Source organism: Athene cunicularia (assembly GCF_003259725.1).
Source record: "Athene cunicularia isolate RWA chromosome 14 unlocalized genomic scaffold, athCun1 chr14_part1, whole genome shotgun sequence".
Classification (NCBI taxonomy): domain Eukaryota; kingdom Metazoa; phylum Chordata; class Aves; order Strigiformes; family Strigidae; genus Athene; species Athene cunicularia.
In genome coordinates, this window is record NW_020799118.1 from 7340898 (window position 1) to 7364862 (window position 23965).

General features: G+C 36.4%; 1 protein-coding gene across 1 annotated transcript in view; it reads left to right on the forward strand.

Annotated features, from left to right (window-relative positions):
• The first annotated feature begins 601 nt into the window (after positions 1 to 601).
• Positions 602 to 23965, forward strand: part of VWA3A (von Willebrand factor A domain containing 3A) — a 32582-nt gene continuing 9218 nt past the window's right edge. Inside the window, exons 1-27 of the mRNA XM_026859305.1 lie at positions 602 to 680; positions 920 to 1040; positions 1644 to 1768; positions 1847 to 1921; positions 3194 to 3248; positions 3987 to 4085; positions 5086 to 5192; positions 5474 to 5599; positions 6926 to 7034; positions 8180 to 8245; positions 8717 to 8839; positions 10566 to 10704; positions 10790 to 10893; positions 11146 to 11226; positions 12297 to 12391; positions 13832 to 13951; positions 14822 to 14896; positions 15608 to 15752; positions 16738 to 16936; positions 17365 to 17435; positions 18436 to 18594; positions 20018 to 20108; positions 21217 to 21327; positions 21863 to 21960; positions 22112 to 22264; positions 22933 to 23041; positions 23737 to 23881. Coding sequence (XP_026715106.1) covers positions 616 to 680; positions 920 to 1040; positions 1644 to 1768; positions 1847 to 1921; positions 3194 to 3248; positions 3987 to 4085; positions 5086 to 5192; positions 5474 to 5599; positions 6926 to 7034; positions 8180 to 8245; positions 8717 to 8839; positions 10566 to 10704; positions 10790 to 10893; positions 11146 to 11226; positions 12297 to 12391; positions 13832 to 13951; positions 14822 to 14896; positions 15608 to 15752; positions 16738 to 16936; positions 17365 to 17435; positions 18436 to 18594; positions 20018 to 20108; positions 21217 to 21327; positions 21863 to 21960; positions 22112 to 22264; positions 22933 to 23041; positions 23737 to 23881 — 2966 coding nt within the window. The 5' untranslated portion in view covers positions 602 to 615. The remainder of the gene's footprint in view (positions 681 to 919; positions 1041 to 1643; positions 1769 to 1846; positions 1922 to 3193; positions 3249 to 3986; positions 4086 to 5085; positions 5193 to 5473; positions 5600 to 6925; positions 7035 to 8179; positions 8246 to 8716; positions 8840 to 10565; positions 10705 to 10789; positions 10894 to 11145; positions 11227 to 12296; positions 12392 to 13831; positions 13952 to 14821; positions 14897 to 15607; positions 15753 to 16737; positions 16937 to 17364; positions 17436 to 18435; positions 18595 to 20017; positions 20109 to 21216; positions 21328 to 21862; positions 21961 to 22111; positions 22265 to 22932; positions 23042 to 23736; positions 23882 to 23965) is intronic.

The following is a 23965-nucleotide window of genomic DNA, read 5'->3' on the forward strand; positions in this document are numbered from 1 at the left end:
GGGAGGGAGGACGGGGACGGGGCGCCCTTTCCCCGGTGAGGTGGGTCTCTGGGGACGGGAGGGCGCGGGGTCCGTGGGGCTGAGGGCCCTTCGCCCCCTGAGGTGAGGAGAGTCTCGGACACCCGCTGGTGAGGGGCGGGCAGGGGTGCCGGCGGCCGAGCCCAGGCAAGTGCGAAGCAGGATTTTAGGATCGTTTATGCTCCGGTCATCCTGCGCCTAAACCCGAAGGGCAGCTCACCTACGCGCCCCCATCCCCGCGGCTCGAAGCCCGGCTGAGTCCCGCTGCCGGCCGCCTCGCCCGGGAGCTCTGGGGTTTGCCCTGGTTAACCTCGCGTTGCGGTCGGGCTGTAGCCAGGCTCCCAGCAGCCCGCCCCTGGCAAACGGCCCCCGCAGAACCCTTCTTAAAGGGGTTTTCTGTAGATGGGCAGTTGTAACTCCTCTGCGCAGCCGGTTTTTAAATTGCTGTTGTCCCAAAGCAAATTAAAAAACATGTACTTATAAATTGCTGACAGTATTAATAATTTGTTTTATAGCATATATTCCTGAGGATTTAAGCTTTTTGCTCTAATACTTTGTCTTTTTGCTTTTTTTAACAAGGTTGAGTCTATTCATATAATGGATACACGCATCAGGAATATGGCACAGTTGTTGGACAATGATCAGTTTTTGGAAAAAGTTGGGTGAGGATACTGTTAGAAAACCTTGTTGGGACTTCAGATGTAGATACAGGGTAAATAACTGTAGCTCATGTAAGCTATGTACTATGTCCCTTCAAAACATTTATCGTATATCAAATGGAATGTGTAAACAAATGTCAAAGTGTAAAACAGTTCGTACAGTAAAAACTTGAGAAGATTTTATAACAATGCAGGAATATTATGGGTAATTAAGTCATCCCATGAAATTAATTGTCTTTTAGGGTGACCACAAAATACAGTCTACAGGGTGATCATCCACCATGGCAAGATGTTACTATGTCTCATCTAGGACCAGATAATGGATTGCTGGTAATGCATATCAATAAGACCCAAGATCTGCTGGTAGGCAAGTTTTCCTGCTAAATGGAGCAACTAGAAAAGTAACACATAGCCCCTACAAATGCAGAGTGGGGAAAAATTAGGCTGATAGACAACTGATACGTTTCTTCATAAATATTTCACTGAAGTTGTGAAATTACATATAGTTTCTCCACAGAGATTAATCAGTCTGTGAACAAATCGGGCAAAACAATAAAGGTAGATCAACTGTTGATACTGCATTTTTACTTAGAAAAGCAGAAGACAATATATACCCTTTAAAACACTGTGAGGTGTGTTTTGGAGATGCTTAGTTTTTCTTCCTCTCTGGTAAATCACTGGGGTGTTTATTTCTTTTAAACTCTCCTATTTCTTGTGTTCCTTCCTGTCTCCTTCAAACTAAGCTCTCCTTCCCCTTCCTTTAGCTCACATTCTGAGAGTGTTCTGAAACCTTATTTTCCTTTGCATCCCACATCCAGAAGAGTATGCCAGTACCTAAAATTATGTTGTTCTTGGATATGCACTGCCTACCAGCAGCTATCCTTAGGACTTACATTTTTGTCACATTTGAACAGCACATTTAATTTCTCATGCTGCATTGAATTTTTTTATTTATTTGATCTATAGAGAGTGCAAATGAAGAAAATACAGTCTAAAAAGGTGCAAACCACAGAAGAATGGCTAAGAAACTACAGTTTGGAATCCTTGCAATTAACATTAGAGCATCTGCTAAACGAAGGCAATATTATTTTGTAAGTGCAACACTGCCCTTTCTTTAGTCAGTCCTAATTTTCGTGCATCTCAGATGCTAATTATGCATAGTGTTCCAGGAATTCAAGAAATGATGTTGAAGAGATAGAGTTTACACAAGAGACTGTTAACGATTTTGAGTCCAGGCTTTCTGAGTAAGTATCCATCTTGTTTATGATTCTGATGCGTAATTGATTCTGTATCCCCATCCCCCATGATTACAGGTACTGCCTTAAGTCTTAATTTGTTATCTCTGAGAACTTCAGAGTATCTCAGCATTAAATCCTTTCTGCTGAGATTTAGGGTAGGTAATAATTATATGTCACTACAGCTTTTTATTTTTTTAATGAAGATTCGTATCAGCCAGGTTTGGAACTGAAGCAGTTAGCTCATTTTAGAAAGGCAGGTAGTGCACAGGTAATACTGTGTATTTGTGGGTTATGTTTACTGTAACTTGAATTAGTTTCAGGTCACAAATTTAGACATGATTTATGGAAGTTAAAAGTTTTGTAAGTGAATTTTAGATATATAAAGTCATGGGAGCTTAAATTGAGGAAAACAATAGGTTCAATAAGCTTGTAATCATAATGTTTTTGGTGGTCTTCACAATACTTGTTAGACTGTTCCTAGGAGTGCCACTACTTCAGCATCATCCCTGTGTCAGTCATGAAGACCCAGAATCTTCAGAAGGTTCTCCTTCAGTACTTAGGCCCTGCACTATCTAAGCAAACCATCTGCTAATTTGGTTTAAAAAAAGAAGCAGCTTTTGTGTTTTGGAAAAGCAAAAAGGTTTTCCCCCCTTGAACACCGATTTAAATTTTCTGTTTGCCAAATTGTAAAATCTAGGCATATGGTATTAAAAATAAATTGAAGTAAAACAGTTTTGGAGGAGAGAAAACTTTGTTTTACCTCAGGTTATACCTATTTTGCAATTGAATTATTGAAAGTTGTGCTGCAGTTAGTCCAGCACTTCAGTGAGTGTGTGGCCTTTCAATCACAATTTTAGATTTCATGAGTGTCTTAAGCAACAATGCGTTTTTTATTTAATACATCTCACAATAACCTATGTGTAATGAATGTGTAAACTCAGTTTTGCCCAAGCTTCTGTTGTTCACACATACAGGTGGTAAATACCCCTCTCCTGTCTCTGAACAGAATAGCCAGCAACTGATCAGAAGACATTTCAGTGATCCTGTTTTTTCAGACAGCTACATATCTAATCAGTCAAACAGCTTTAGGGGAAGAAGTGCTTAAATGGTTAGCCCTGCAACCAACCAGTTGTATGAGAACACTGAAAACAGTATTTTTAAAATGTGATTTTTGTATCTGCAAGAAAAAGCATGTGATGGAGACTAGTTGTTGAATGTTACATTGATACACAATGCAAGAGAATGCCTTAGCTAAATGTGTGCTATGCCTTTTGTCAGAGTGATTGAACTTTATCAGCAGCGAATTCAGTGGCTGTTGCAGGACAGCAGAAAGGTAACTTTAACTTTGCAGTATATTTTTAGAATGAAACTGTATACGGCATTAAGGAATAAATTAACTTTTGAATGCTAGTGAAAAACAGCTTCCAGAAAGCTTATGTATTTTCTTTATTTACTGTGAGTTACACATCATGTGCACAATGGATTTTCTTGATCTTTTCATTGGTATGCAGTTTTCTGCTTTCTAGATCTAGCTTTTCTTTCTCTTGGCAGTCTTAATCATCAGGACCTCTCAGTGTGATTTAAACGGGAGGAGACAATGCTGAGCAGCACACTCTCAGTCTGAAGTGGAGCTGTCTTGTTCATTGTGCCCTCTCTTGCACAGCTGGTTAATCACTTACTGTGCCTAGCAGTGCTAATGCTCAGGAATGGGAAAGAGACATAGCTCGCTCTTGAAGGGGATAGAGAAAGAAGCAGCATTTCAAAATCTAGCTTCCACTAAGTTGCTTGATTTAACCTGAAGGAGATGCTGTAGACAAAGTTATTTTTTTATCCTCTCAAATAATGAATAGGTTGTCTTGGCAAGGAGCAAGTATGACTCACTGGTAAATATAAACTAGTAATTCTCTTTGTTTTTTTCTTGGCTTTCTCACTGTGTCATTTTTATGCTAAAAAGCTTAAAGTGAAAATAGATACCTAATATTTGATTTTAAAATGGTATTGTACAGAATAAACTGTAACATCTTTAAACTTCAGATAAGCTTAGTATTTACAATGACTTTTCTCTTTTAAGGTGTTTGGCCTCATAAAAGGAACCAAAGTCGGACTTGTGGTTGATGTGTCCAGTATGAGTCATGGACCTAGACTACGGGATTTTCAGAAGGACCTTTTGGTAAGTAAGAATAAAGCAGACTTTGGCAATTGTAGCATACTATTCAAGCCTTTTTGTAACTACAAGCCAGGAACTAGGAAGAAAAAGATCTGCTTAAATTCATAATATACAATACAATAGAAGTTTTCTGTTGTAGTAAAGTATGTTTTAAATGTCTTTGAAAATGTAGTCTTTGTTGATGTCTAAATGCAAACAAACTCCAGTATGTATCCTAATAATAATACTTTTTGTATTAATATTTAGAAATTTCTCAGTTCTTGTACCTGCATTCTCTGTGAAATAAACTTGACTAACAGAACCAGCTGTTAAGATCTAGAACCAAGTTCTACATAGAGCTATTTATAGTTTCCTTATGCCATTATGTTTTGTCACAGAACCTCAGTGAGTTAATCACTTCCTCAAGTCCCCAAAGAAACTTGTCATTTATTGTGCTCTGTATTTTTATCATATTTTGTGGTAAGGAAGGAAGATATAATGTGACTGTTTTACTAACTTTGAAACTTTGTACAATTTAATTTCCTGCATTCAGGAATTATTTAAATTTTATTTATCTGCTTTTTTCATTTGTGCATTTAAAAAAAAAAAAAACTACTTCAGGAAAACTCGAGTTCCATGTAGTCTGGTTGACTTAGCCTTAATATCTGAACTATTACTTAGCCCTATCAATGAATATGTATTAAACATTTTTTATTAACTGCTTGATGAGTGAATATGCCCATTCTAGATCAGTATGTTGTTTTGTGTGCTCAAGAACTGAAGAGAAAAACTCATACCAGTACAACAGATACTCCTTGCCTCCTGGGCTATTAACAAATTGGCTGGATTACCATAGGTTTGCAGGCTTTCTCTCTGTGTCACTTTTTCTTGGAAGCTTTTCTCTGTGATAGCTGAAAATATTGCTGTCAACTATTGTTAGGAAATTGCTATTTCTTTTTCTTTACATAATAACCTGACTAGAAGCAGCATGGATAGTAATGCATTAATAATTTTTTGCTTATAGTCCTTAATAGATGAACAGCTATGTTATAAGAAGCAATTGTACTGCCTCTCATTCAGTACAGAAATTTCACCTCTGTGGGAGAGTCCAAAAACCATCAATGTTCATGTGTAAGTTAAGTTTATTTCTCTGAAAATAAAGGTGTTTCAAACAAGGTCTCCATTTAATTAGAGCAATCTCTGTTAGATAATAAATACTGTGTTTCATCTTGTGCCTGCAGTGATTTGTAAGAGGGAAAAAACCTAATGAATTTAAGTGCAGTCCACGATTTCAAGCTGGTTGCTTATGCATAAAATATCTTAGCAGCTTCTGCAGTTTGTAGTAATCTTCATGATCTATGTCATTGAGCACCTGCATGTTAAGTGTACATATTCCTTTTTTTTTCCCCTAGGCTACATGAAGCAAGGCAGTGGATACAACAGCTGGAGCCTGGTCAAGGCTGCAATTTGCTGAAAGCCTTGAAACATGTCCTTATGGTGAAAGAACTGAATTCTCTGGTTCTTATTGTAGGAAGCTGGTAAATCTGTTACCTATTTTAACAACCAGCTTTAACTTACATACAGAATTGGTACACGAATCTGAACTTGATACAAAAATAAATGAAAAACTTAAGATCCAGGTTTTATATATTTTTAGTTCATAGCAGTGATTTCCATTATTTCCTCCCTTTAAAAAATATTTTTAAATCTTCTCTTTTCTGATATGAAGCTACATTTTTCCTTTGCAGATCAGTTATTGCAGTAATCCATTGAGAGTCTGCTAGGTCTGATGCTACATCAGTAAAAATCCTTCAGCATCATTAAGGATGTCATTGAAAAGGTCCACACCTCTGGGAAGATTAGATGATGAGCTAGATTTTGCTGTAAAATAACTTCAAGCATTCAGAGATAGTCTTCTCTCTGGGATCTTGGTGCTGATGGAAAACTTAAAATTTCTGATTAAATAAATGAAACCAGGCTGAGATTAGATAAATTATGAACTTAAATTCTGCAGTTCTGATGTCATAATTTGAAAACTTGCAGTAGTCAGGATTACAAGAAAAACACCACGGTAAGGATTCTGGGAGTGTTACTCTACTCCTAATTTATTCCTTATATTTATTTTAAACATGCTAAAAAGGTATGGTGTAAGCTTGGCAAGCTTGATATTTAGGGTGATTGAGATAACATTTCACCTATTGTGCTGGACACACAATGTTCAGTTAGAAGGTTCCAAGTTTTGCTTAGGTCTGCTTTGAACAGAAAGCAAAAGTTTTTAGTATGTACAAGTGAAAACTTCCTTAATTTCTCTCTCTGGCAGAATTGTAGCTGCAAGGAAAGGCTTTTACTAGCCATGAAGAACCATCAGAACTCGGGGAATTAAACCTGTGTGGGTCACTAAATTCTAAACACAATGCAAAGTTTTATTTTCTTTCATGCCTATGGAAGATAATGGACATCCTTACATACAGTTGAAGATTTGAGTTGAAAATGTTTCTATCACAGTTTGTCACAGGAGGCAAAACCACAGATCCTGATTTTTAGCTTCCAGGGCTAGCAAGGAATAATTTAGAACATTTAATCTGTAAGGTGTTATGAACTGGAATAGAATCTTAGTGCTTTTATTATCGTTCAGGTTTTCAGGACGGAACAAAAGCTCAGTAGTGGTACCTCAAGTAACTGTTCAAATAGGAACAGGAGGTCAAGTTATGATAAATTAATAAATTCCCATGATTTGTTATTTCTTTCCCACTTCGTTTTCTTCCCTGTCTTCTTCAGCACTGCCTTCTTCCCCCATTTGAATACTGCCATTGTCAAGATCTTTTTTCCCCATTTATTTGTTTGTTTGTTTGTTTGTTTATCAGCCCTGATCAGTCTTCGGAAATATTGTCTGGCTATGCTCAGCAGTGTATGCTGGGGAGAAAACTGCAGACTCATGCTGTTACATATGATTGCAGCAATCCTGCTTCTCTTGTAAGTAATGTTGTTAATACTTGCTTAAGTGTCTTGTCATTTGTTTCCTATTCAGCTGCAATGTCTTTTCCCCTAAACTTGTGGGGAAGCTACCTTACTCATTAAAGAGTTCTTGATCTAAAGTTGTATTTTCTTTAGAGCAGATTTGCACACATGAAAAAAATAGTTTGGAGTGTTCGTCTTGGTTCATACCAAAGCCAGAAGTGGTAACCAAGTGGTTGGCAGCTAAAGGGAAACAGATATTTCCAGATAATCATCCTGTGTGTTTACAGAAGAATCTAAGAGCTTTTTGCAGGTCAAAGAGGAAAATTAGGGGACTTCAGGTAGGCAATATTGCAGTAAGGATGAGTGGGTAGTGAGAGGGATCGCAGGAGAAAGACGGGGACTTGGGAATGAGATCATTTGAGTATGTCAGTCTCTGGCACAGGAGTATTTTTGTATGGAGTAGCATCAATGCAAGACCTATCAGCCTTGCTCAGACAGTGTTGATCATGAACAATGGTTTGGATGTTACCAGTGACTGCCTGAAAGAAGAGGAGAACAGAAGGATAAGCAGTTACTTTTGATTAACTTCTACATAGAAACGGTTTTAGGTGTTGATTGCTTGTTTAAGCTTATCCCTAAGGCATATAGTGACTTAAGTGGCAGGGAGGACACAGATGAAATCCTGGTAAGAGAAGACTAGATGTAGTAAGGGCATTGTAGTTGTGGGAAAAAGGATTGCAGTGGTAGATGGTAGGAGAGGAGATGGGAGAGGTGAAAAAAAGCAGCAAAGGTGTTACGAGGTAATTGTGGGCTGGGAAAGGATAGCCTAATGTTTATACTTGTAGACTTCAGTGATATGCCTTTGATCTGACTAGCATGGTCCTGCCTTCAAAGGAGCAGAAAGTGACTGGCATTTTAACACAAGGTAAACGAATTTGAAGCTTACTGCCTATTTTGTGCATTACTACTGAGTTAGTTTTTCAGCCATGTTAAAATAAGACTGTTAAGAAAACAATGGAAACAATTAATTTGGCTTTCTCACTACATGTACCTCATAGATTCCTTCTTTGTCTCTAACCGAGACTTGAATAGAAGTAACCCATGTTATCAAAAGAGACTACCAAATCAAAGTAACTTTTCCTTCCTATTTGTATATGTAGGCAGTTCTAAAGAACCTTGCAGAAGCTGTAAGAGGCTGTTATCATTGTTACTCTTCAAAGGGAGAGGTAGGTGACACCTAGAGAGGCAATGCATTTTTCTCTCTTTTTGATGATTCTTCACTTCTAGAAGGTAAATGAGTTATCATCTGAGAAATTTGTAGCAAGACCTGGTGCTGAAAGTCTCTGTTATAGAAGTACTGAGGATGTGGTCAATAAACCTGTGTTTAATTCTTTTCGCAACTGAAAAAGCTTTCCTAAAAGCACAATAAATTTTGCAGGTAATATTCACTGACTTAAAGATGATGTATAGGGTGAAAGCAGTGTCTTATTGTAGACTGATTCAAAATAATACAATAATATCTCATTTATAAAATGATTAATAGCTTATGTGCAGTGCATTAGATACATTTACACTCAATTTTGCTATGTTAGGCAGTCTTGTATAGATGCATGCACATCAAAGTAAGAAAGCTGTGTTTGGTTGGTATTTGAATAGTAGTTAACTTTTTTTTTCCCCCTTTGTTTTTATATGTACAGAATTTTGATAGCAGTGATGTTCATTTGCTACTTCAGGAATCCCAGAAGGCTAAGAACCTACTCAAGAGCATCAAACAGACTGTTCAAAGAATTGGTGGCTCACTTATTAGTAGAATAACAGATGTATGTATACTTTTCATTTTCAGATGTGCTTTGAACTATCAGGGGTAGAATTTTTTAGTGTTTACAATATGAAAAAAAATACATATGATCAAGTATTTTGATAAGTTAATATTATATATTGGCCGTCCATTATAAGAGCAAATTAAGGCCAAAACCAGGCCTTAAGGAGACATTTTGCTAAACATTCTCCAAAACGCAGCAAGTTTTATAAACCAATCCAAATGTGATGAAAAGAACATTGTACCATGATCATAATGGAAATCTAAAGAATCTCTGACCTAACCATATACGTGATTATTTAAAAGAAGTTCCAACAGTACAGACATACTTACTCCCAGCTGTTGAAGGTGGACAATTAAATCAGTTTCAAAATCATAATCCATTACTAGTGTTGAAGTTAGGAAGCTACAGTCTGTCTGTTACACATCTCTGTTGGTCCTGTCTTACTGGCATTGTTTGGTCTGTAACAATTGCCATGGTAATGTTTCTGGTTTTATGTGTTGTTGACTTGACATACCAGAGGTTCTTACCTTGTTTGGCTTTTCTCCAATAAAGCAACTTCTGAGTGCTCTTGATGAAATAGGAATGGGAAAGAAAAAGAATCTCCTATTATTTTTCTTTTTTTTTCTTGGAATGCTTTGATAATTTCTAGTTCTGTTTTGAGCTAGTAGAGATTATTTACTTGTGTCTATCTCTCACCTTGTGCAGATAGTCTTAAGTGGAAATAGGCATCGCTTCTGCCTTAGTCTCATCTCTGTACTTTCTAGGGACCTGGGGTTTTAGAAAGTGGCTAATTCACATATGGTTGCTCAACTTTAATGCCAGAAATTTGGCAGTACAGTTTTACAAATCTGTGAGGAATTTTTTTTGTTAGCAAAAATCTGTTCTCTGTCACAGCTACTGTAGGGTGTTGTGTGAGGTGGACAAATCTGATCTGAAAGAGGAGTTGAAAGCTTCCATTGGGTATCCTTGGGTATATGGTCATCTGCCCCGAGATGTTCCAGACAGAGGCCAAACTGGTCATTTGTGAATAATATTTCTAACTCTGTTTCCCCTCATCCTCCCTATTCCATATGTATAGAATTCTTTCATCTCTCTTCCAAACTCATAATTACTAAGGACCATATCGACTACATGTAAATCAGAAGTCACCCTGAAATTACTTAGAAGGTCCTGTATCCCCAAATCAAAGCATGTCATTTCTGAAACTGAGTAGTCTCACCTTCTGTTTGAAAAAATATTTCCAACTTCTGTCCATTCAGAGAAAAAGGTCTCTTACCCTTTTTGAAGTAAAGGAATTCTAGTGCCCCATAGGAATTTTTGTTGACTCATTTCCATTGGTAAGAATGAAGACAGAATATGGTTCCTTTGACTTGGTGCAGGTAGAAAATGAAGCAGTTGAGATTTGATTTATGTGTAACAAAGATCCGTTTCCTACTTACTTTTCTTAGAGAAATTATTGGCTTTTTTCATGCCAGTATGTGGAACCATGATGTTTTCATGTTTTCATTTCCCTGTGCATTTTTGCATTGTGGCAAACACAGTAAGTTAATGGACCATTGTCCTCCAAGCCCCATTTTTAGGAGGACCAATGAGAGCTATTTTGCTTCTTGAAATCCCAGCACTTCGGTGAAGATAAGTAGAACTAATATTCCACACTGGATATTTTGGATTGAGGGTAAAAAATGCTAAAACTTGCAAGAGTTTTTCTTCAAATCCATTTTAGGTTTCCAGAGAATTTGCAAATACAGCACCCTCCAACTTCTTACTAAAGCCTCCAAAGCATGAAGGACCATTAGTTATTCAAACACCATGCGTCCTGGCCAAAACCTCAACAGACTGGTTAAAGACAAATGGATTGAAAGGTAGCACAAAAAGAAGAGCTTAACAGGTATGAAACATAAAATAAGGAGCATGTGTTTTATTTAATTTCTTTGTTCCTTGCTATAGCTAAAAAGTTAAACCTTTATCAAGTTTTGGCTCCCAATGCCTTCTCTCCCGTGGAAGGATTTGTACCTATTCTTAAAAAAACAGTGTCATCAACTCTACACGAGGTAAGTGATAAAGACCCTTTCTTTTTGTTGTTGTTGTTTGGGTTTTTTTCTTTTCTTTTTGGGGCTACATTTTTCTAATTAACTCAGTACTTTATAAGTTAGCGAATTTCTACAGGCTTTAACTGAGATTCAAATCATAGATTCAGATCAGATACTTATGCCATTTTTAAGAATGATTCAGGAAGGAATTCCATGTTAGTGGAGCTTACATAGGCTTCTGTAAACACCTAAGTGTATTACTTACCCTCCTAGAAAGCGATGATGCAGTTTGAATGGTATGATGGAACTGTGAAAAATATCCACGTTGACCTGCCAGTATTATACAACTATCAGGTGAGTTGTCTGTAGTTATGTGGCCTTGTCTGGGCTAGATTAATTATTCCACATTAATTGGCCTGATAGATTCTAATAGATAAGCACTGCAGGGATTCATGTGCAGGCAGCTGTCTGTGTAAGTCTGCAGTGATCTGGTCAGACTTGGAATCCAGATTCTTATGGTAGTGAGGAAGGAGGCTAAATAAGAGAAAAGTGTCCATCTGTGCTGCTCATAAATACAGCAGTGTGCATTTTGCAATCTATGCATAAGAACGTATTTACATTATTCTACCCATGTATGTGTAAGTCCTTTAGTCTGTACATTGAAAGGATACAACGCAATAGGGTACTCCCACTTGCTTTAACAGAACTGTCCCATTTCATCTTGGTTTAACCATTTAAAAAAAAAAAAAGTTTGTATTTTGTTTTATTTCTTCTTAAACAAGTTTTATGAAGAAGAATGTGTAATTGTTACTGGCTAGACCAGAAAAGACTCAAGGCATTAGAAGAACATTCTAGGAAGTAGTGTAGGAGCAAGCTTGGATGGTTGTTGCATGACTTGAAAGATGTTGTGTGATATGAAAGTATGTGCAAAGGCACGTAACAGCAGCAAACCAGAGCCTCTTTTTGTTGTAGCAGCCTAGTCCCTTGGATGTGTAGGAAAGAGAGTCAAGGCAAGGGATGAATCTGAGATACATTTGATCTTAAACGATTAAATAATCCAGAAGACTGGTTGAATAAGTGATTAAAAAATTATACTGTGACATGAGTTTCTCTGGTAGGTGAGCTTTTTTTTTTTTTTTTTTAATGTACTTGACTGCTATTTTGGGACATGCTAGCAAGAGGAAATGTGAGGAGGAGAGTTTAGACCTTTAGACTCTCTGTTGGCTTTCTATCATTGTAAGTTTTTGTCATGGACTGTATTCTCTTATCTTTACTAAGAATGAAATGCTGCTGTCAAAATGAATGAAAACCATTACTTTTTTCATTACTGTGCTGTCATGTTATTTCTGTATCAAACATTTGGCAATAAAGGGCTTTCTTGAACTTCTTATTTTTAACTTAAATTTTCTATATTTTATCCATAGAAACTCCTTGCTAAAATGGTAAGAATCTATGAGAATCGAATTGACTGGCTGTCTGCTGCTAGCAGAAGAATATGGGGAAGTGTTTGTGAAAGGAGGTATCATACTTTGATGGCCCTTTTTTGTGTATTGGTCATGGTTCTAGTTTGCCAGCCTTTGCTTTGTGTGTAAGTCAGCACCAAGGCGTACAGGGCATAGTCAGATGTAGAGACAACAGCTGCAGATATGACCAGTGTAAGCAATCCACTTTTGAAAACAGACATTGATACTCAGCTTTTTTAACAGTCCAGTCAGTTTACTGAATTGGATGATCATCCGTCAACACAAAACTGCAATTTCCATACGGCAGGATGAGATTTTTCAATTTGAGTTATCTAACTCTGGGGAATGTTCTATCTTAAATCACATACAAACAGAACTGATGTTTCTGGCCAAAGGTAGCATTTACAGTCAGCTTTCCAAACCTGTGCTGTTAGTGTTTATGCTCAGAGCGTTTCTTGCCCAGCGTCTAATGGGTTCTTATCAGAAGAAGAGATTCAACCTACCAACTACCACCTGCCTCCACCACTTGAAGTGCATTCTTTGCCAGATGACAAATGTCAGTGCAGATATACTCAAAAAACTAAGATTCTTTTTTCCTGCATGAAGTTTGAGGTCTTCATCTGATTATGTATTTGAGAATGATGTTTATTTACATTGTGAGGCCTTTATTGGAGATGTCCCACCCAATCTCAGGTGCACAATTGCTCTTTTTGTCCTGTTCACAAACCTTGAATATGAAGTTTCAGACAAAAGGAAGATAGCTGAGACCATTGTTACTAGATATTTTCTTTTTCATTGATCAAGGATTGAATTAGCCCTTCTGGCCACTGTATTGTGTTGGGAACTCATGTCCCACTGTCCATTACATCCGTGATTCTTTTCATAACCACTGCTCCTAAGATATCCCCTGTCCATTAACTGTAACCATCCTGCATTGTCTCTGCAAGCAAGACTCAATACTGACCATACTGAAGAAGGTCATCATTAAGTTTTTCTCAAAACAGGTAATGTGACAGATAACATCAGTCAGTCCATACCTGAATAACCAGTCTGTCACTGACTTGCTGGGAGAAAACTCACCATTTATCTTTGGAGTAATACTACATACATTCCTGAAATGATGACTGGGGAAAGGACAGTGAACTGCCCAACAACTCTTCTTGTTGGATAACATCCACACTTTTCAGGCGTGTTTTGGATATTCAAGTACAGAGAAGAAAAAGGACCTGTTTAGGGTACAACAGCCATTATGGCACTACATGTGCCCATACCCTGATAACTGCATAGCTTAAGAAAAATATAATTTTCTATTATTGTTACTCTTTTTTTTCAAATCCCACCTTATGTTTTTCAGATTTTTTTAAAATATGTATTCAGTGTTTATACATTTTGATGCATAGCTAGAAGATACTTTCCCTGTCAAGTTAGAGTACAGTGAAGAATATGTAATTAAATAAGATTCTTTTTTTAAAATTAATAATATATTTCTTATATAGGGTGGTTATACTTGTTGATATATCAGTGACAAACTCTATGTACATCATCCACATCCAGCATTGTTTGCGACTTTTACTTGAGGAACAAATGTCAAATAAGGATTACTTCAATATTATAGCGTAAGCAACTATTTAAGATTCTTCTAAAATAATTGCAACACATTACAGAGAAAGAAGTATGCTGAGAGATTGTAGTTACTAATGGATATACTTTAGATTTTTTAATTGTATGTAATGTTTTGTGATAAAGTAATTGCAAGAGTAGCACTGATTCATTTTTATTGCATAAGTGCATGGGTCACATGTATGGAGGCCAGATTAGTAATTAAAAATGACTTATTTTGGGTGAGGCTCACTGGAACTGATTGCATTGTACCTGTAATCAATTTTCATCCTGCCATATCATTCATAACAGTATTAATTCACGTGTCAGAAACTCACTGGAAGAGGATTTTGGTCTCTCAGGTACTGTAACTGAGAATGCCCTTCAAATTTCACAGTAATTCCAATACTTTTTAGTCTGTAGTAGTACTAAAATTCTGTACTCAAGACTGGTAGTCAGAAACGTATGGCACAGCTGCTGAGCAGTAGCTGGGTGGGTTTCTCTCTGGCAAGTAAAAGCAAACGACAGAAGCTCATGGAGTTGCAAACCTGGTGGGAGAACAGAGCCCTTATCTCACAAGAGAGATACAGGCAGCATCTGAGCGTTGGGGGGTTTTTGTCACTATCTTTCCACTGAGCTTTTACCATCTCACTTAAAGATCCAGTTCAGGAAAGAAAAATGTAATCTGGCCCACGACCTTGAAAATCTGACACCACCTGAGTGATGAATAAATATAATTAAATGATTTGAAATAGAAAATAGTTAGCATCAGTCAATTTTACATACATAATACTCCAAATTAGGTTTTTATTTTTCAATGAATTCTATATTTTTACTTGTTCTAAAGCATAATCTGAAAATTAATTGCTGTTATCTTTCCATGAAAGATTTGGGAGTGATGCTGTGCCTTGGCAACTGGAGCTGGTTCCTTCACAACCAGAAAACTTACAAAATGCTTGGAGGTAGGATCAAATTCAAATAACTTTCCCATACATCTGAATTCAGTGATCATAGGTACCATGAAACAGATAAAATAGAGGAACAGATTTAAACAGCATTGTGAACAGTTTAGAAGTTTAGTAAGTTTATCATACTACAAAAATAGGTTGCCACGAACTATTCTACGCTGATTGTTTATGATGCTTTGTTGTGAAAACAGCATTATAAAGTTTAATATGTCTCAGTGACTTTGTATTTCACTTGTATATAGAATATATACGTACATAGATACAGGTGCCTGTGTAAGAAGTGCACAGGTTACATGAAGAATTGAAAACTGCTTCAAAATCAGTTGGGATGTGAAAACTACATTGTTCCCCACACACAGAATCCCAGGTTTCTGTTTGTGAAGTCACACCCTGAGCAGTTTCATTATACCTCTGTAGTTTTATTCTTATTGCTGTAACTTCTAATATATTGAAGTTTTTCCACATAACATAAAGAGAGAATTCTTTCATCGCTATGCTCTGAATCTTATCTTAAAAACCAGTTCACCATGGTGGCAGTAATGAAGCTAGAACAAATAATTTGGGTCATTATATAACCTGGTTTTGCTCTCTGTCAAAAATTTTAGACTCTAGTGCAGTGTTATTTAAGATTCTTCTCTTTATTGCTTTAGCAAAACCAAAAGCTTTTGTTGCTTCATTCTTTTAACTGTAAACATCTTTTTTCAGGTGGGTGTTGAGCTTGCAGTGCAAAGGGAGTAGGAATTTCATGAGTGCTCTCAGGAGAGCTGTGGAAGTAGACTTCAAAGACAAAGATAAACATGAATCACAAGGACTTTACCTGCTGACTACTGGAATACCTGATCAGGAAGCAGTAAGTATCATCACAGGCTTTGCAACTCTTCTGTAAGTTCCTATCAGAATAAATCTCAACTTTATTTTCTCTCTTTTTTTTTTAATTTATTCTTTTGGCTAGTCACCTTAGCTTGTTGGCAGAATACTTCTCCTTTACATATCTAAGCCAGCACAACTATTAGGATCTCAAAGTTCCATTTCTGCAATCATTATTTGTGTGTTGGAGGTAGCAATTATTAATAATGTGTGAATCATAGAAAATTCAAGAAATGTTTTTAAGATTCCTTTCCCACTCCAGCTCTGGCCATCATTTCACCACAGATTTGTGAATCTGAACAAACTGATTCTGATCTTGTATGATATAATTTCCTAATAACTCGTGGGAACAAAGTCATGAATAATTTTACAGTGAAGCTCTGTAGTACACTATGTAGAGACAACTCCTGTCTTTAATAACAGTAATCCATTGCTCGGATATACGTTTGCAGTACATGTGATCTGTGGCTGTTAAGGCACGTGCACAGCCTGGAGCTTCTGAACATATGGTAATCCAGCTGGAGAAACCATGCGTGTACAGCAGGGTTTCTCTTGCTTTTGTTACCAAACTTCTAGAAATTCTGGGCAAACCTAAGAAATAATTAAAATGCCATGCAGATAACAGGAAAACAGAGGGTGCGTACAAAAAGCCAAATGGATAGTTCCATCCCTACTTCTCTGCCTCAGTGCAAGACTATCTTGAAGTCCATGACCTGTGTCCCATGGTTACCCAATCTCACTTCTCGGCTGCAGTAATGCTGTTGCCATTGTCACTAGTAATAGCAACAGGTTTTGTGTATATACATGAACTGAGGCATTCGGCTACTCAGGGTACGTTCCTGTACTGAACTGCTCAGGTTGGGAGTGTTTGTACATCAGTTTAGGAGCCGCTGGGCAGATGGAAGCTCATCTGAGTTAGAGGGTCATTACTGACTTTTTGTAATTTTTTTTTCCCCTCTGTCTTACAGCACACAGTCAGTGCTTATGTGGCTGAGGTTTGCAGAGGTTTTGATTTGCAGCTTCATGTCTGTCTGTTCAGTGTAATGGAGGATGTTGACTCCAGTGGGATTATTCCAGCCCGCTATGCTAATCCAGTTGAAACTGCCAATGCTTTTAAAGAAATAGTACAAGCAGGCAATGGGAGATTTCACTGGTTTGGAGAAGAAGGTATGTGAAAAGTATAGTCAATACGTAGTTCTCTTTCATTAATTAAATAATATTTATTAATTTTTTTCCCTCAAATCAAGTAGTTTACTTTTTTAGGATGTGATAATGCTATCCTAGCGCTGAGATATAAACAGAGGTCCCAGTTTGATTGAGGCTTTCAGTTGTATTGCAGAATATCATAATGCAGCCTTAATGCAGGATTTTTTTTTTTAAATTCACTATTGTCTGCTAGATATTTTAAAGATGCACATTTAAAATATAGTTACTAATGTGACAGGTCCACACTGCCTGTCTTACAGGAAGCAAAGGCTTTTTGATTCTTTTCATTGATATTTCGCATGTTCTACAAATTATTGTAGACTTTAAAAAAAGATACATTTTGCACACTTAAAAAAACCCACGCTGATTAGCATGTATTTGATTATCAGGTATTTTTGAAAGTGATGATATCACTGTTATTGTGTCTGAAATGGAGAAAGCAAACAACTACTCCCAAAAGGTATGAATTACGTGTATCTTTTTAAGTCAGAAAAAAATTCAACAGTGTTTGTTCAGCTGACAGTGCAGAAGATTGGACAAAATGAAAATCCTTGTAAGATGGGCAGGAATGCTCTGGAGTGTGAGAATAGTCATTGTAGAGTAAATATGGACTAGAAAGCAGTTGTGTAATATCACTGCAGTGATGGGTGTTGGAGTGACCATGATTCCTTCTCCAATACAAGGAATTTACAATTTAAGTGATTCTCCTTTTTATTGCCAATCCTATGATGAATTCTTCGTAAATAAGTTTGTTATATATGTATAAAAATAAATACACTAGAAAGTTAAATATATAGCAAATGTATAATATGTTCCTGTAACTCATAGTGGAGGGAGGGTTTGTCACTGGTACAATACCTTTGTTCAGTTCTAAAACAATTGTTTTTTGAAGTGTACCAAGGGTGTAGAACTAGACCATATCTCTCCAGATAACATGCACGTGGCTTTTTCCAAAGATACCTAACAAAGTGACTGAGGCAGTATAGCCAGCCTGGCAGTATGGGGGTTGTTGCTGAAGTGTGATTAGAAAGAAACGTACAGTGAGATACATGTCCAGAGGTCTGAGTACCTTGTTGCAGGCAAGTCTGAGTCACAGAAGTATTTTTAAAAAGAAGAATTGGTGGATATTCAATGGCATCTTAAAATATTTTGTTATTTCATAGTTGCATATACTTGGTTCACCATCTTCCAGTTTGTTCTGGTCTTGGTATGTGTACTGTTGCCTTTTCGTTTTAGAATGTTTGCTCAGAGTAGGAAGGATTTCTCTCCTATATGTTTGAGCAAGCACAGCACAGCAGGGTTTCTGTTCAGTTACAGGTGTTAAGCATTACCAATTTAATAAATTTGGTATTCATTTTAATTATTATTAAAGTAATAAATACAGAATGCCTGTCATTGAAATGTCATGTACTTAAATTTCACATATATGAATTACTAAATGATGTCAACTTCCATTTCAGTGTGCATTCCTAGTGGAATCCTTAAAGCAACGTTCGGTAACTCAGTCTGTTCGTCCATTTATACCTGAAGGAGACTCAAACATGCTTATGAAGAAAGAGAAAAGGCGGCCACAGAAGTTGCCATCTCCTAAACCCACAGCTCTGAGTCTGGCTAGAATGGTTTGAAATGGTCCCATTTTTAATACGCTGTGTGTTTTTATTAGAGATCCTACCCAACTATCAGATGCTGCTCTTTGTGACAGAAGTGCTTAGGCTGAAAATTGGAAAGAATTAAAACAGCACTGTGATAGTGCTCTGAATTTACATTTTATTTTGCATTCAAAATGTTACATAAACAAAAAAAGTACATCTTATTAAATCCTGCAAAGTAAGTAATTATAATGGAGCCACATTGTGGTGTCTAAAATTGTCTAAATAGTCCCTTCTCTGACCTTAAAAATTCAGTGTTTAATGAAAACAAATGCAAAGCAGAAATGTGCTTTACCAAGTTAGTCTATCTTACAAGCTCTTCTAGCAAGTACTGAATTTTATGGTATTCTGCCCATTTACAGATGAGACAGCTGTAGCTGAGTAGCATGTCTTCGGCCATACAGAGAGCCAGCATAAAACAAGAAACAGGACTCAGGATTTGTTTCCTGTCCACTGTGCTTATTTCCATGGAGCTACACTATTGAATCTTTTGGGATTTTGCTAATGTTTTCCTTGTTAGTTTTGAGTGGTGTGCAAATCTGTAATATGGGCAGTGCCACTATTTTGGTGTATAAATTACTAGATGCAGAACTGCCTATTGCAAAGGATATACTTAACTTTTGACCTGAAATTTTCAGGTCTCATGTTTGAAATGGGAATGTCACTCTTAAGTGTAGGTGTGTTCATGTTGTAGGTAAGCTCAAACAGGTCTTCCATGCTATTTTATCAAAACCAGTATATTCTCAACACCTCTTCACAAAAGCAGGTAAAAAGTCATCACTCAGAGATACGACTGCATAGCATAGTTTTACAGCTGTTAGACTTGTAGAAAAGTGAGACAGATTTCTCTGTAGATGTTTGATATTTATAGTAGAGCTGTATATTGTTAGATGACTTGAAGTCTCCATGACATGGCAAAAGTCTGATCCTACTGTAGGGTTAAACAAGTGTTCATGTTGTTTAGCAGGCTGCTCAGCCCCTAGAGGGTTGAGCCATACCTAAAGGAAAAATTACTGTTGTCAGTACTAGGCTTCCAATATTCAATAAAACTCCGAGGAAAATACTATATACTATATTCTATAAAACAGTGCCATTACCATACTAGACTGCTCCTTCCAGTGACAAAAAATGGTCCAAATTTGTCTGCCTGTAGATGTTAGTCTTTAGTTTTATGGCAGCAAATCAAATTTGTAAGATAATTAAAACAGAGCAATTAGTTACTTAACCTAGGAAGAAATCACAAATTACAAGTTGTCATGGCAATCTGCTGGCTGGTTAGAAGAGCCAAACAGGAATTAGAGAATAATGAAAGATAGTTACAGTTTTGAAGAATGCAGTTATGATCCAACTGAAATACTTTTTAACATTTTTTGTTTATTATATGTGCTTTTAGTATATCAAAGACAACCATGGTGCAGAGAGAAATGCTTCCCTAAGAGTATTGGCATGGCGTCCTACTAGTGCCAAAGCAGAAATTCCACCAGGTCTGTATGGTTTAGGGGCTTTTAGTCTTCAGTTTCTTTGAGTTAAAAGAAAATATTAACTTAGAGCTTTAATTTAAGTTTTAGAAACATTTGAAATTTCAATCTTTAATCAGACTGATAGGAAACATTGCAGTGGCTTTGAAATTGCTTTGATATGAGTAATGTGTCTAGCTTTCTTTTAGGTTGTAAGCAGAAGGAACACTGCACACTGTGTAACTGTTTCCAGGACACATGATTGACTGTCCATCCTATATCAGGAAATGTTAAATGTGTGAGGTGGAAAGTAGAGCCCTACTTTGTCCCCTGCCAGAAGCCATAATTACTGCTCTTGGTTTTCATTTCATACTCAATTTTTTTCAAAGGCTCAACAATTCAGAAATTGATTAAGTTATTAGTTCAATATATATAGTTCTGCTAATACTGTTAGATCACATTGTAATTAATATGTTGTTCCACTTGATTTATTTATGATCCAGTAGTGAAGGAGGAAAACCCATAAATGTCAGGTTATCTGACATTTGCAACTATCTCTTGCTGACTCTTGCAACTGCTGAGTTGCAACTGACTCTTGCAAGTGCTGACTCTTGCAACTGCTCCTGGTATATGAAACAGCTCTTAAAATGATTCCAGTGACTGTTGGTCTCTTAAAGTCCAATTCCTTTTTTCTTCCATTTCTCTAATTTTCCTGTGGTTTTTTCTTTGCATCTTTGCTAACAGCTGCAAATATTTTTGTCATTAAATCTGAGTCTTGAAATCTGATTTATTGAAATGAGATTGTTGATATGTAGCAGTGTTTACAAATCTGGATCCATATTTGCATGTGAGGTGCTTTGTACGATGTTAATTGGCTTTTCCAACAAATACTATGCTTATTGTAAACTCCTAATCCCCTTGTGACATTCTTCCTGATCATAATTTATAAATTTGTAAAGGCTTTGGTTCATTTGTATGGAAGTAGCATAATTATTTGTAAAATATGGGTTTTTCTTAACAAGTATCTAATATCTAATTTATAATTGTGGTAATGGAAAATTACGAACTCAAGAACAGGGTTACATGCAAGAGTTTTATCTAGCTGAAGTAGGTCAACAATTTGTTTTTTTTGTAGCACAAGCAATAAAAGAATTCCCTCAGACTGAGAATAAAAGAAAGCATAAACCAAGGAAGCAGCCAGAGTTCTCTGTGTCAGTATTTTATACTGATAAAGGAAGACATGTGGGTATGTGTTATCAGGATCTGATGGCTGAAGCCTTTTTATCAGCATTTTTATCATGAAGCTGTTAGGGTGTTAACTCACTGATAATCAGTGTGCTTTAAAAGTGAGTGGAAGTGAGTTTCACTTACCAAATAGTGGTGGGTTTTTTTTGTTTGATATTTGGTTTAGGGGGAGTGACTCTTCTTGGCTCTTTTTATTTTGTTTTTTTGGGTGTTTTGTTTTGTTGGGTGGTTTGGGTTTTTTAAGTGCTTTGGGATCTTTTGGTCAAAAATCCTGTCATGATGGTTTAGATGATTACAGTAGATTTCATATGGAATTTTTTAAAGGTGACAAATTTAGAAATAAGTGATTTTTTAAAGTACTTTGATATATAGAAACTTTGTGGTTTTTTCAAATGTGAAATGCTAGTCTGTGGGTTTGTTTTTTTGTTGTTGTTGTTTGGCATTGTTTTTTTTTAATCAACGGTTGTATGTGATTCAAAGAGGCTATGATTTAAAGCTAGGGCTTCCAATATTACTTTGTTCATTTTCTTAACTAGGTACAGTATACCGAAAGTATCCAAAGATAACATGCATAAGAAAGTCTGTTCCTTCTGTTACATTGCCAAAAAAAGAGGAAATCTGTTCAAGCAAAGAGGTATTTTGCTCCTTCCTGATAAACTGCAGTTTTAGAATTATCCATATGAATTAATGTGAACACGTTAATTGTGATTCTGTACAATTTATTGTTACTTAAACTATTCTAATATTTACTAACAACCAATTGCTACATTTGTTTGTCTTACAAGTGGCTGACCAAGTACAGTATTAAAAAGCTTAAACTGGAATTGCCCAGACTGATGTTTGGTCCAGGCTGTACTCACCAAAAGAAAGCTGTGGAGTCTCTGCACAAGAAAGTATCAGCAAAATACTGTACTATCTTCCCGAGTGTAGAAATCAATGTAAGCTTTTGCAGATGTCATATACCTACAATGTTGAAAGGCTTTGTTTAAGACAATGCATGTTGATCAATGTTTGTAGCTTGGTAGTGTGATTTTTCCCTCCACTATTCCCTGTTCTCTTTAAATCACCCCTCTATTAGAAAGCTAAAGAATGTCTTTTATTCACCACAAAGAATACTTAGTATGTTTGAAATGCAAACTGCATGGGATCCTTAGAACATACAGCATCTCCTCTGCTCATACAGTGTGAATCATAATTTTAAAATTTTAAGTAAAGCTTTTAAAAATCATATGTGAGTCAAAAGTGGGGAAATGGTGGATCTTAACTGGTTTAGTTTGTGTAATGACTGGAGAGAAGCGTAGAAAGTTAAGTCCGGGATATTATCACTCCATTATATCTATAAATCAATGCAACAGATGCACCTGTCCAGTCCAATTATATAATTTTGTTGCCCAGCTCAACTTGCTGAGATGAGAACTAGGCTTTCCTAATTTGGGTAAACCCATTATTTAGAAGCAACAGAGTTGCAGAAATTTTCCTACCTATTTCATAGAGGTAAAGACAAAAGAACTAATCTCCCTGATTTTTAATTCAGACATTGCGTATCTAGCAGCTGAGCTCAAATCTCCTGAAGTAAGTTGCTCTTGTACAAACGGAATTTTTCCAGGGGGTTGTGAAACATTTGCAGTTTCAGTCTAAAGAACTGGAAGTCTACACTGAACAACTGGAGAAAGTGTTGCAGCGCTATATACAAAGAATACAGTGGCTTCTGTCAGGTATTGTGTGCATATGTTTTTCTATAAAGCACAGTTTAAACATACATAAAAATCTTCTTGTCTACTATTCATAATAGAATAAATCTGGACCTCAAATATGAGTAAAGGTCATCCATCTTGTATTTTATTGAAATTTTTAAAAGTATTTTTATGAAACTACAAAATAACTCTGCACCTGTGTAGCTGATAAACATCTAGCTTGCTGTGAAATAATAAGGGCTGCGATGTAAGTTTTTCCTTTTTGTATGTTGTGTTCTTGAATACAAGGTTTCTGGTGTCAGAAACTTTTGTCAACAGAATGTATACAATAAATATACAAGCAAAATTAGCTTTTCTGTTTCTTTTGCTAAGAATGTGCCCTATTTAGAATTACAGCATCACTGCTGGTGAAAAAGTATTTTGATCCCTCTGTTGCTCATGAAGATCTTTGGGAAGCAGTTTAAATTTTTTGCTGGATTGTGAAGTAGAAGCTACAGATTGTTTAATGCAAGTTCGCTAGTAATTAACACTTGATAGTGCTAGTTTTTAATTGCAAAAGACTTTTCTCTTACTAACCTTTGAACTACTTAGTTTTGACAGAATTTATTATGTAGAAATGCGCCCAGAATAACCCCTAACAGTATGCTCAATAAAATCATACGTTCAATAAAATGTCTGTGTAATGACACTGAAGTAGTTTTAATGTTCTGGCCCAGGAAGCCGAAGATTGTTTGGTACGATTTTAGAAGCAAATATCTGTGTTTTGATTGATACCTCTGGTTCTATGGACTCATATTTGCCACATATCACAAAAGAACTTGCCTCTCTTATCTGGGAACAGCTGAGAAAAAATGAAGTCAGGTATGATAAACTACTGATGAATACTGAAATCTGCTCTACTTATTATGTAATATGATTACTTAATAATTACAAATAATACCATAC